General features: G+C 44.9%; 1 protein-coding gene and 1 long non-coding RNA gene across 6 annotated transcripts in view; one reads left to right on the plus strand and one right to left on the minus strand.

Moving 5' to 3' along the window:
* Positions 1 to 3,109: 3,109 nt before the first annotated feature.
* LOC108920907 (uncharacterized) lies at positions 3,110 to 10,522 on the plus strand. The gene is made up of 4 exons (XR_001965010.1): positions 3,110 to 3,332; positions 4,553 to 4,667; positions 6,894 to 6,994; positions 10,446 to 10,522. It is a non-coding gene; the product is annotated as an uncharacterized LOC108920907 (long non-coding RNA).
* The window catches only part of LOC108920906 (putative homeodomain transcription factor 2), a 30,659-nt gene continuing 23,471 nt past the window's right edge, over positions 5,154 to 12,341 (minus strand). For 4 of the 5 annotated variants that reach the window (XM_029247582.1, XM_029247578.1, XM_029247580.1 and 1 more), the window contains 10 exons: positions 11,977 to 12,144; positions 11,642 to 11,860; positions 11,359 to 11,487; positions 10,973 to 11,245; positions 10,765 to 10,896; positions 10,519 to 10,605; positions 10,218 to 10,373; positions 9,588 to 9,683; positions 9,150 to 9,275; positions 5,154 to 6,974 (listed from right to left, as the gene is read on the minus strand). In XM_029247582.1, coding sequence (XP_029103415.1) covers positions 6,954 to 6,974; positions 9,150 to 9,275; positions 9,588 to 9,683; positions 10,218 to 10,373; positions 10,519 to 10,605; positions 10,765 to 10,896; positions 10,973 to 11,245; positions 11,359 to 11,487; positions 11,642 to 11,860; positions 11,977 to 12,144 — 1,407 coding nt within the window. In that variant the 3' untranslated portion in view covers positions 5,154 to 6,953. The remainder of the gene's footprint in view (positions 6,975 to 9,149; positions 9,276 to 9,587; positions 9,684 to 10,217; positions 10,374 to 10,518; positions 10,606 to 10,764; positions 10,897 to 10,972; positions 11,246 to 11,358; positions 11,488 to 11,641; positions 11,861 to 11,976; positions 12,145 to 12,341) is intronic. The other variant, XM_029247583.1, reaches the window with a different exon arrangement.

Consider the following 12,341-nt stretch of genomic DNA (forward strand, 5'->3'; position numbering starts at 1 on the left):
GTTTAAAGGGCGTGTATGCATATGTCTACATCTACTATATGTGCCTGTGTGATTCAGCAAAAAAAAAGAAAAAAAATGTATTTTTGGAGGATTTCTCACTTGTCTTTCAGAATTTATGTTTTGTTTTGAAATTAAGACTTCGAGGCTCTACAAAGGTTTACCTAAAGTTAAGCACAGGAGCCTAAAGCCTTAATAAAGCTTTTAAATACTTTCAATTACTAAAACGGGGACAAATCCACTGTGGAAACCCAGCTGCAAAATGCTCAATGGGTATTATGTATTTTATTAACTCATTCATACAGCTTAAGAAGGCTTAAAGGGAAATGTTATATGCAGGCTGTAAGCTTTACTCAATTACTTTCTAAATCAAATTACAGTAACTAAAAAGGCCGCAAGAAACACCAAATTTCTCAGTAATTAAGGCAAAGAACGAACAAAAAAAGCAGTGTCCTTTAGGCCACTCAAAGAACTTTGTGTTCTACAGGTATAAAAAGGCTAATTATTAATATGTTTCCAGCATTTTGTTACTTTATCAAATCACAGTAAGTACATCAATGAAAAGCAGTACTGTGATTAAAACCAGAGATTTTAAGGCTGCAATACCAGTCCTAACAAGCACCAGACCTGGTGCCCATGCTGACCTAAATATTAATTCAAAAAGAACCTTGATGAATTGAAAAAAGTGCTTATTAGAAAGAAACCCAGTATTATTGTACTGTTACTATGTAATATTTCACCAGTTTCTGATAATTTGTACATACAGTATATAATGGATATAAACCATATTCATTTGTATTTAATATTTATCATAACGCTCTCCATTGTACGGTTCTCAGTTCAAAAATTATAGTTGATCATATATATGAAAAAACATGATAAATTAATTATTTTTGCATGTTTTGCAAAAATGGACTTCAGAATACGGTACAGTACTGGGTTCGAAGCAGGTGTTACATGCCTTTCCTCCAGAGGGAGGCATCACAAACAAGATGACAAAAACACTGGCGTACCGCAATGTTGTACTAATGTCAATAAATATTTTATTGAGATATTACATAATCGATTATGTAATTTCTGTTGCTCTGGATTTACCCATACAGGATGTGATACTGCAAGGGAAAAAAAAAAACTAATATGCATTGGATTAGGGAACAGGTGATGCAGAGTAAACAGAACCGTATTTTATTCACAGTCAGTAGTGTTCATATAACAACTGTCTCGTTCAAAAAAACTGTGCATGTTAATATCGTGGGCAGACTGGAAATATGAAAATTTACATTCTCTTAATAAATTACTATTTTAAGACCCAGGTTATATTACTTAACGAGTAATGGCAGGGGGGTGCGGTGGCGCAGTGGGTTGGACCACAGTCCTGCTGTCCGGTGGGTCTGGGGCTCAAGTCCCGCTTGGGGTGCCTTGCGACGGACTGGCGTCCCGTCCTGGGTGTGTCCCCTCCTCCTCTGGCCTTACGCCCCTGTGTTCCCGGGTAGGCTCTGGTTCCCCGTGACCCCGTATGGGACAAGCGGTTCTGAAAATGTGTGTGTGTGTGTGTGTGTGTGTGTGTGTGAGTAATGGCAGGTAGAGGCCCAAACTGTGATGTCCATGTATTACGGAAAAGCTGGTTATTCCACAGTGACCCCTCAGCGCTTCCCTCATTTACAGGCGATTAATCTATTATTACTATTATTATTGTTACTAGTAGTTCTTAGATTGACGTTTTATGCTATAGTGAGAACTCATTCCAGGCTAAATGTGTATGTACTGGGTGAGCCGAGGAAGATGCGATGGATTTTATGATGAGCAAAGTCACTGATCATGAACGAGTCTCTTATTCCACAGATGTGGGTTAGAACTAGTAAACATAAGTAACACTGGGTGTAGTTACATCTGCATCTGTATCCATGGCGAGAGAGAGGAGCGTGTCCACAGTAAGGTGGGGTCCACGGCTAGGCGGACGGTGGACACCGCAGCTCTTTATGCAGACTGGGTTTCGTGCGTAGAAAAACCTCCGTCAGAAGAAGAAGAGTGTGTAAAATAGTGTTGTGATTACATGTCAGGGACAGGAATTGTTACGGTCAGTTTTTCCGGAACAGGGTCATTGGTGACATTGTCCTGATTATGTCAAACGTGTGACGAGGACACAAGACGCCTTCAGCACGTCACCGTGGTCCTTTACAGCGCAGTAACGTGGTTTTCGTTGTGGTTGAAGGCCCGAAGTGGCTGAGGGTGCGAGGTGCATCACACAGCATCTACGGTGTGGTGCCGCTGCCTCGGTTAAATTTAAACCCCATAACCCAGGTGTTACTGTTTTTTAAAAAAGCACATTTTAAATAGTGTAACCTGTTGGAATGCATGTTTACAGTGACTCGTTTAGCTGAAGCTTTTCACCCAAAGTAACTGACCGTGATTCCACCACTTATATAGCTGGGTCATTTTTACTAGAGTGATTCAGAGTAAGTACTCAAGAACACCACAGCAGCAGGAGATTCAAACCTCTCCATCCAAAGGGAGCAGCTCCAACCGCTGTGCTACCTGCAGCATTGACATTATACTACTGTAGCACCAAACATGTCCAATATCTTTGCAGCAGGCAAGGAAAGACCCCAGAAAACATTCATTGCAAACATTTATCTGAACATCCAAACACAGGAAAACAATGCCCTTGGTGTGAAAACCCCAGTTTCTTAAGGCCCTGCGCCTCATGGCAACCTTCCAAGACTGCTTAGCACCCCAAACTTTTTTATTTTCTTCTGCTTTGCCCAAACACGGTCACCCCATAATTTTCCCCAGAACTGCCCCCATTGGTTGAACACGTTATTTACAATTTACCCATAATCCAACAATTTACAATAAACAAATCTTCCTGCCCAAACACACAGCAACGCGGGTCGTTACAATATATTAAAACAAAATCTTATTTGAGAATACTGGCCTTTAATTTTTTTAATTATTAAGCTAAGGGGGGGGGAAGATGGGGCATTTGATCATCGCTGCCGCCTTCTTTGGATCGTGTGGACGAGCGGTTATCCGCAAAAAAAATTCTGCAAAACCAAAAGACCAGTGCGCTATTACAGTGAATTATTGGTAAATTAGTTATGATTACTTGAGTTTGAAGTTTGAACAAATATTAAGCGTGTTTAGTTGTATCAAAATGTGACTTGGTGCCATCTACTGGCGGTTTCTGGTATGTTTTGCGTATTACCGACACTTTTACACTTCCGCTCTGACAGGAAGTAGGAAGTTGTTCCGGTATCATCGTCAGTGCGCCTGCTGATCTCGTCCCATAATCTCTCCGCATCTTTTCCATCCTCAGCCCTGCAACAGCATCGCCTGTATGTTTTAATTCAGTTTCACTTTATTAATGTTATAATCTCTGTTTTGTCACGAGATGCTATAATTTTGAATAGTTAACTGTTATTGACGGTGTTATCTTACGAAATTCTCTATACTCAGTTTCTGATAATCAGAGCGAATCTTTGAGGATTAATTTAACTTAAGTTATACATATTTACTTTCACTTTGTATATTAGGATTGTGATGCTTTATGGTTTCTGTATTTATTTGGTTATGGGTTAATGATATGAATGTATGTATGTATGTTCGTTTCTTTGTCTTTTAGTTTCAATCCTTAAAACCATTAGACAAAAGAAGCACTTCACTTGTTTTCAGAGTCGTATGAAGGCTGGGAGTTTAGCTGACTGTCAGACCACTCAGGCTGTGTAGAGAACAGTACAACCAGATTTTTTTAAAAAAAAGAAAAAGACAACATGATAGGTACGTGGTTGACTAGGTGACCTACAGAACAAAAACCAGTACTGTGCCGCACTCCAGCCAAACGGCATTCATTAAATCACAGTAAAGACAGCCACTGAAATATTGGAAGAACACAAAGTTAAACACAGCTCTGCTCGGTCGACACACCATACATAAACTACATGTACCTTTTACTGTCTCGATACAGAATACTTACCTCGTCTCTGCTCAGCAGGATCCTTCCTAGTAAAACTGCTACAAAGCTTCACCCTTCTTATGGTTTGGAGTTTACCTACCTGCTGTATCCCCAGTTATCAGACAGTCCACGTGTGCTCCCGGTGACGCCCGAGTGCCATCCATCACCTGATCGATCACTCACACAACCACTTGATCAGTTCACACCCATAATTCCGATGCCAGTCGCTGCTTTTGGGAACATGTAGAAAAGCCGAAGACCGTGGACTACATAGGAGCTCGGATCCGTGGTCCTCAACGGCAACACGATGGCCTGATTCTGCTCTGTCCTCCTTCATTGCTAATCACCTAGATAAGATGGATGTGACCCCAGCTGATAGTTTGTGTGTTGCCTCACCTGTGAAAATGCCGCAGAGTATCGCAAGCCGGAGTCGCAACCGAGCAGAGCCGTAGCGCCCGTCCTTTGTGTGCTTCCGCAGCCACATTCAGTTCATACCAGTAATTGTTTAACAGACAATTATAGGTGTAGCACTACTAGTTTGTTTGTTCATTTTTTTGAGGGTTTAAATAAAGTTCATGATTTTAACATATAGTTTGTTTGAAGCCGTGCCAACACGTGCTGGGAGTTACGTTGGAGGTTTCACCTGCTGCTGAAATACGAGTGGATGATCCTGCCCTTATTTTTAATAAGTCAGCTCTGCCCTCAAGAACTGTTACAGGTAATCCAACTCCACACACCCCCTTCAAAAGAATACATACAACAGTCATTGTTTCCCTACCTTCAGCATGAACTCCTCCCATCTGGAAAAAGGTACTGAAGGATTTGGGCCCCTCACGGCCGGACTCCTCAATAACCAGGGTCTGGACTGACACAAACCCACACAGACCGAAACCGCTTATCCCAAGCGGGGTTGCAGTGAGCCGGAACCTAACCCGGCAACACAGGACGTAAGGCTGGAGGGGGAGGGGACACACCCAGGACAGGACACCAGTCCGTCACAAGGCACCCCAAGCAGGACTCGAACTCCAGACCCACCAGAGAGCAGGACCTGGCCAAGCGCGCTGCACCACCACACCCCCCTGACCCAAATCCACACACACACCCATATTCAACACCATTCCATTCCCTTTGCTTTTTTTTATAATTATGTTTACATGTTTTACAGTATTTATTAGATTGTCTATTTTTTATTGTATATAGATGTTGTAATATGTTTTATGTAGCACCATGGGCCTAGAGGAGCATTGTTTCCTTTCCCTCTATGCCGTACCAGCTGTATATGGTTGAAGTGACAAAACCACTTTGACTTCTTCACATGTGCTGCTCTCTGCTAGTCGCAGTGCTAGCAGCGATCTTGAAATGTAACAAACGTGATTTGGGCGAAAAACTGAAAATGCACGTCCCTTGACATAATTTCTATAAGACACGCATAAAAAAATTGAATGACAAAAGAGCCAGTAAGTCTTTAATGAAGGTTGTGTTAATTACAATGTCACATGGTACATTAAGTCATTGGAAATGAAGCAGTTCAGACACACTTGACTTGTCAAAGTGACAAGGGACTGGTGTTTTCTGAAAGTTCTGCAACTGATATAAATAGAGCTGTACACCAAAAGAAAAAAACAAAACAAAAATTCATAACTTAATTATGCAGACTTCCCTAGAAAAATGCATTATGCATAGCATATTGTCTACATTTTCTTACCGCCTCATACACTGTTTACTGTAAAACATGTTGCCTCTATGAGGAGTAACCTTAAAAAAAGGAATCGCACAAAACAAAAGCAACACCATCTTGTAAAGCATCTTCTGTAAAAACCAAGTGTTTTTTAAAAGCATGTGCAACATCCTTCCAGCAAAAAGCACTTTGGTCATCTCCACGCAGACAACTGCACACAAATGACACAAAAAAAAGGCTCTTATTCAGAGTGACAGCTTTTGAAATTGAAACAACTGTAGTAACATTTATGTTTTTAAAGTGCACATTTCCAGGCATGCCCACCGGGAGTGAACATCCCAGCGTGTTTAACAATAAATACAACTAAACTCCTGGCTCCAGCAAAACGCCTTCACTCTCGGTGGAACTAAACAGTTATTGCTCAGAATACAAGTGTGAACGTCGGTGTTCCCTCTGAGCTGTGGGAGGTGAAGCACCGAGAGGCCGTACAAAGAGCGACCTGCTGCCAGCTGCCCCCCCGTGCCACACCGACGGACCCAAACAGCTTCCCTGGGACGGGCCGTCAGGTGGAGGCACCGCTCAGCACGCTCGTCTTGGGCAAACGAGGGGAAACGCCGTCACACCCCTTCGTAAATCTGGGCATCGCACCGCAAGGATGGCTCGCCTGTCGCTGAGCTTGCAGTGTGTAGGAGCCCATTTGTCTCACCCATGGACTGGTGGCAGATCCACCGATTGTGGTGACGGATAGTAAACCTTGCGATCGGCAACCCCCACCCCTACGGTGCGTGACAGCGACTCCCGACGATTTGCCCTCATCCTACAACGTGGTGAGCGTAACAGCCTCGCTGGCGTAGTGTTAACAGGGAACTTGCAATGCCCTTGCGCTCTTCAACAGTCATGTACGGTGCTCTGATGACTGCGCATGACACGTGTGTACTTTGTGTGTGCGTATGTGCAAATTCACTGATGCGAATATGTGTACATACACACGGCAAATGCGCACGTGTGCTCTACTTGGTTCCATGTCTCGGTTTAAATGTTATCTTGCGGACTCCACACCCTTTTGAGAACACATACCAGTTGCTAAAACATTTCTTTCCTTTAAAACATCACTTATACAAATGCCAAAAAAAGTGAAAACACTGAAAGGGTACATGGGATATCTCGATTGCACGATCCGTGTGTGTGTAACAAAAGCACTTTGATATGTCTGAGAAAGGATAGTTCATTTTTCATTGCCAGAGCATCTCCTGTCTGTCCCAACAGCACCCCCCTCTGCTTGGACTGCGCCACATCCCTTTTGAAGAGCCTGCAGTGTCAAAGGTCTCATGATTTGATCTTCCAGAGCTGTGGATGGGAAAGCAAAGGTACGTCCGTGAAATATTTTAATATTAAAAACTGGGAATTTATTCTACAGCGGGGGGAAAAAAAACAATGGAAAGAAGAGGGAACAGAAGAAAGAATACAGGCAGTCCCCGAGTTACAAACGTCCGACTTATGTATAACCCGTGGTTACGAACCACCCCCTTCCTGAGTGGAAGTTGATTTTGTCACCCTTAAGTAACAATCAAATGAAAACTTCATAATTGAGCCTATTATATTAAAAATCTGAGTTACATACAATGGTTCGTAATAACAAACAGGTGCTACTTTGCGATGTGCATCAAAACATTGGACGTATACAGCGGTTCGTCAGCTCATGGGCGGGACGCGTGAGCCTGAGATAGGACAAAGACTTCCTTCTTTTTCTTTAGGTGTCTTGCGTGTTACTGTTTTTGGCTTTCATTTTTTTTTGCTTTTACTCTCTAACCATGGCACCAAAGCATAAATGTGATGCAAGTGATGGTGATGCATCCAAGAAAAGGGAAACGATCAACGATTGAAAGTGGAAATAATTAGGGCTGTCACGATTACTCGGTTTAAAAAAATCCCGTAGTACAATTTTCCGTGTCGAGTACTCGGCAAAATGGCGGAAAGGTGGCGGTGAGCAGACGAGGGTCCGTGCAAAAAAACGGCAAAAAATGTCAACGGTGTGGGAACACTTCACGTTAGAAAAAACGAACAACATAGCTGTCTGCAGTCTGTGCAAAAACCAACTTAAATACAGTAACAGCACATCTGCAATGCTACAGCACCTGAAAAGGCGACATCCAGGCGTAACAGATGCTCTGCCAGCACGGTAAGTTCGCTACTAGCTTTACTTTAATCATTTTGAATACTCTTAATTTGCACGCCATTTTAAACATAAGACTGAACACGATATATGTATATTTGCATTATAAAGTTTCACCACTTAAACACCCGTCAGAGAGCACAATTTAACGGAATGTAGATGATAATAAACTCTGACGAAATGTGAAGTTAAGGCGTGAATATATCCATGTTTCAAAATGTTCATATTTATGAAATCGCGATTTCATAGCTCATAAAGCATGTTTGATGGTTACTAGTCACACAAATCAAGGAATTATAACCTTTACAAAAAAATAACCATGGCTTTATTTTCAATTTTGAAATGCAAAGCATGATGTGTTATTGTTCACTTGATTCTATTTTTATTGTGAATAAAAAACAATTACTCGAGTACTCGCCAAAAGAATTGTCCGATTACTCGTTTACCAAAATAATCCATAGTGACAGCCCTAGAAATAATAAAGCGAAACGTAAAACGCCAACAAACATTGTAAAAGTGAACATTAAAGTTTCTTTAATGTTTTGTACACGCGCACACACTGTCTGAGGGAGCACTCAGCTGCAAAAGACACTTCTTCCTAGTTGCAGAATCTCATTTGACACAACCTCCCCTCTGCATTCTCAAACCTACCTCGCTTTGCTCTTCCAAGTCCTGTCCCTCATCGTTCCCCAGTCCCGTTCCATGTCTCTACTTTCATAACAACCACCCGCCTTGTCCCTTGACCACGATTTCAGATTCTCGCCTCTGTTAGTTCACCGATCAACCGACCATTCGCCCGTCCCCGACCACAAGAACACGTCTAGTCCTTTAATTCTGAATAATCGATCCTGCACTTGGGCCAAGCCTCCTCTGTAGCCTCTGTTCATCATGACAGTAGTAACATTTATTCTCTTTCTATGTCTCTCTCTATTAATACTGTAGTTACATTTATTAGTTATTGTTACATCATTACATTGTAGTATTATTACTGTATTATATTAAAGATGTTTTAGCATAATCAGAAGTGTTTCTTATGTTTAGAAAGGTACATGATATAAGAAATAGTAAGAAACATTTGACAAACTGATGTTAGATACCCACCGTGCCTAACTGTTTCAAAATCCGACAAAGACGGACTGAGGACACAGAACTCGTTCGTAATCCAGGGACTGCCTGTAACCAGAGTTTAAGCACTGAAGCCTTTGGCCCTGAGCTTGTATTTGACAGCCGTCCAAAAGCTCCTTTTTCACACGTTAATGCATTGTGCCTGCACTGTGTGAGCTGTGGCTGAAACACTCACAGCAGTGGTCTGACGCACAGTCGTGGGCGTCTAGTGCGGTTACACTCACCTTCAGATTGAACCCCAGCAAGTCGCTGATGACTCCCGACACAGCCGACAGGATGACCACCTGGGTGATGTTGTACAGGAGGGGGTTCATGGTCAGGCCGTACAGCCTGAAAGGGGTGTCCAGCTCCTGATCAACAAATGGGGCAGGGGGTTTTTAGGGGCATTATTGGCGTGGAGATGGTTAGGTGAGCTGCAGTATGCAGAGCATGTCCTTGTACTGAAGCTGTATAGCTGCCTCACTCCTTTCTCCATAAAGTCTAGTACTTTTAACACAGTGGACCTAAATCACACTATGAACACTGGAGATAAGGAAAGGTCACGTGCAACCTGATCTACCAGATTGGATCCCACGGTCATAAAAATGCAAATCAACCAGGGAACGAAGTCATGATTGCGTGCAAGTGCCTGCAGATGTGTTTATTTGTGTTTGAAAGCGAACCTTCAGCAGTTTGGTGGCCAGCTTCAGCACATTGTTCACCAAGGTCAGCTCCTCCTTCTTGTTGGGCTTCTTCTCCATCTTTAGGTACAAATTGATCTGGAAAGAGGAGCCACAGCAATATACTACACATTAACACTCGCGCTCTGCAATGCGAGACAGATCTCAGATGAGGAAGCTGCTGAAGACCGTCACATGCAGACCCGCAATCCATTAAAAGCCATAAATGCACATCAAGTCAGTAATGAGACGCTTTACTTTTGCTCTTGCTTTGTGAGCTAGCTGAACATGTAATTATCTGTGCAACATGGTTTCTCCATGGTAAATTTTGAGTGCGCCACTCTGCAGTTTATCCATCTATATGGCTGCACATTTTATAGGAGAAAGTCTTATAGAGCAGTTCTGGTCAGAAACCCTCTAAAGGGTACAACAGCAGGTCTCCTTGCAAGAAATGATCACACAACCTTGAGATTATAGGCCCACAACCTTAATCACTGGACTCTCTACAGTGTCTGGAGAGCTGCCCTATCGAGTGTCTTTGTGCACTTCCCTTTGGACGTGTGGTGCACCTGCTGCTTTGTCTGGACAGCACGGAGTTGGAAGGGGGGGGTGGGAGCATGGTCATGGTCATACCTGCTCTGTCAACAGTATGGAAGTGTTGCTGTACTTCCTGCTGGTCTCGGAGCCTAGAGTGACAAAGCGCAGCAGAAAGAGCGACAGTGATGCGCACCAGATGACCAGTTCCCAGTTGTAGTGATAGTCCAGGAAAGTCTCATGGACGTGGAGCAGCTGGCAGGGAGAAAAGGGGTCGATGAGTTTTTATGCTCACAACAGCCAGTGATTAAAGTTTATTTCCTTCAGATACCATTTGCTATCCTGATGGGAACGCTAGTCAAGGACTCCTGGACCATCTGCACACCTGTCTGAAGCTCACCTGGGCACAGCAGATGAAGACCACGGACAGAGTAAGGAGGAAGGCCGAAGAGACGATGACGTCCACTGAGCGCTGCGGACCCCTCCTCTGTGACGCACAGAAGAGAGACTGTTGCAACGAGAACACGGCAGCACACACTGCGCCTTGGCCCCAATAAGATTAACTGTACTTTGTTCACACTGCGAGTTGAAAATAACAGCAGGGCATAACCAGACAGGCACCAAAAACTGGACACGGACGCTGTACCTTCAAGTAGGAGCGGAGAGACAGCCACATCTTGATGTTCTGCACTTTCTTCAGCCGGAAGTGTGGAACCTCAGACTTCCTGGCCCTGCGGGCTGATGTCAGGTGGCCAAAAAGCTTGGCAAATAGTAGCCTCTGAGGAAACATAATTAATGAACAAAACGTTGTGCACACATTACAACGCTGGGTACCATTTGGACAAGATGCTCACCTGCTTGTAGGTCCTCTCTGCCACACTCAGCAAAAAGAAGAAGAGCCAGATCAGACAGGCCCGTACCACGAGGCTGACCGTCACCATAGCAATCACCGTGACATCGGTGCTGGAGCCCATTGCCATAGCAATGAGCTCACGTGCCGAGACCGTGGCCAGATGCTCCAGGTCTCTGTGCTGTGAAAGCCTGTAGGCCAGCGGTGTCAGGGCAAGAGTGACTGATACCAGGTTCCCGAATACCTGGTATCCAATTCCAGGGGTGTACAGGTTCACCTGCAGAGGGATCATACTTCAGACCCGAGAGCAGATGGCAGTTCGACTGTATAACAACACAGACACTGTCTGACTCTGCTGCCCTTCATTACCATGGCAACACTCCCCCTCACCTTGTTCATGATCATGCCACTGATCTCCAGCACGGACATGTCTGCCTTCTTGCACTCGTTGCCCTCCCATACGATGGCGCTCACGCGCTCCAGGCCTGGGTTGGAGCTGTGCAGCCAAGGGGTGTGTCCCTGGACCCAGAAAAATGAGAAACAAATCTTGCATTACTGAGTGTGGTGTGAGGATACTGAAGGCCAAAATTAAAAAAAAAAAAAAAACGCCAAGCTGATGAAATATGAGGGAAAAGCAGCGACACGCTGCCAGGCACCCGCCTGAGGGCCTCACCTGGTGGAAGGGGTCATCCCGGTATTCCTTCTTGGTGCCGGTGCAGACGGCGGCGCCCTCCCCCTCACTCTCGCTGCTGCAGGACGAGCGGCACTCGGCACAGTGCAGGAAGTCCTCCCACAGTAGGTCCTCGGTCTCCGACTCTGGGCGCGCGCTCTCCGAATCCTGGCGCAGGCTGGAGCAGCGGGAGCTGCCGCTGGCGCCCGATCGGCACGTCTCCTACGGGTGCGGGAACCAAAGAGCTACTTCAGCTCTCCTGTGCGGATCGCAGGAAGCCCTCGGCGAAAGTGCTGCTGCTCGGCGTGCCGCCAGCCTGCGGGGCCATGCCGCCGTACCTCGGTGGTATAGTGCTTCTTGTAGTGATGGGACTTCCTGTTGCGGAGACCGCAGGCACTGCTCATGCGCTCCACACCCCTGCGGAGAGCACCGTAGGAGCCCTCGGGGTCTTCCTCGCTGGATGCCTCATCTGACATGTTTTGCACGCTGCGAGGACTCGGGGGCTCCTGGACACACAGGTAAAAACATGGACGCCTAGAGCAGGCAGTCCTGGCTCTTTGACCAGTCTGAGCTGCTCAACCCACACTTTTCCAGGGTGTAGAACTAATCTTGTACCCCAGCTGAGAGGAGCTACGCCATCGCAACTCTACTGACTTGTATCTAAAGCGCTTCGAACAGACAGCCTTTGCCAGGTCCCGTACGG

Source organism: Scleropages formosus, chromosome 21 (genome assembly GCF_900964775.1).
Source record: "Scleropages formosus chromosome 21, fSclFor1.1, whole genome shotgun sequence".
Classification (NCBI taxonomy): domain Eukaryota; kingdom Metazoa; phylum Chordata; class Actinopteri; order Osteoglossiformes; family Osteoglossidae; genus Scleropages; species Scleropages formosus.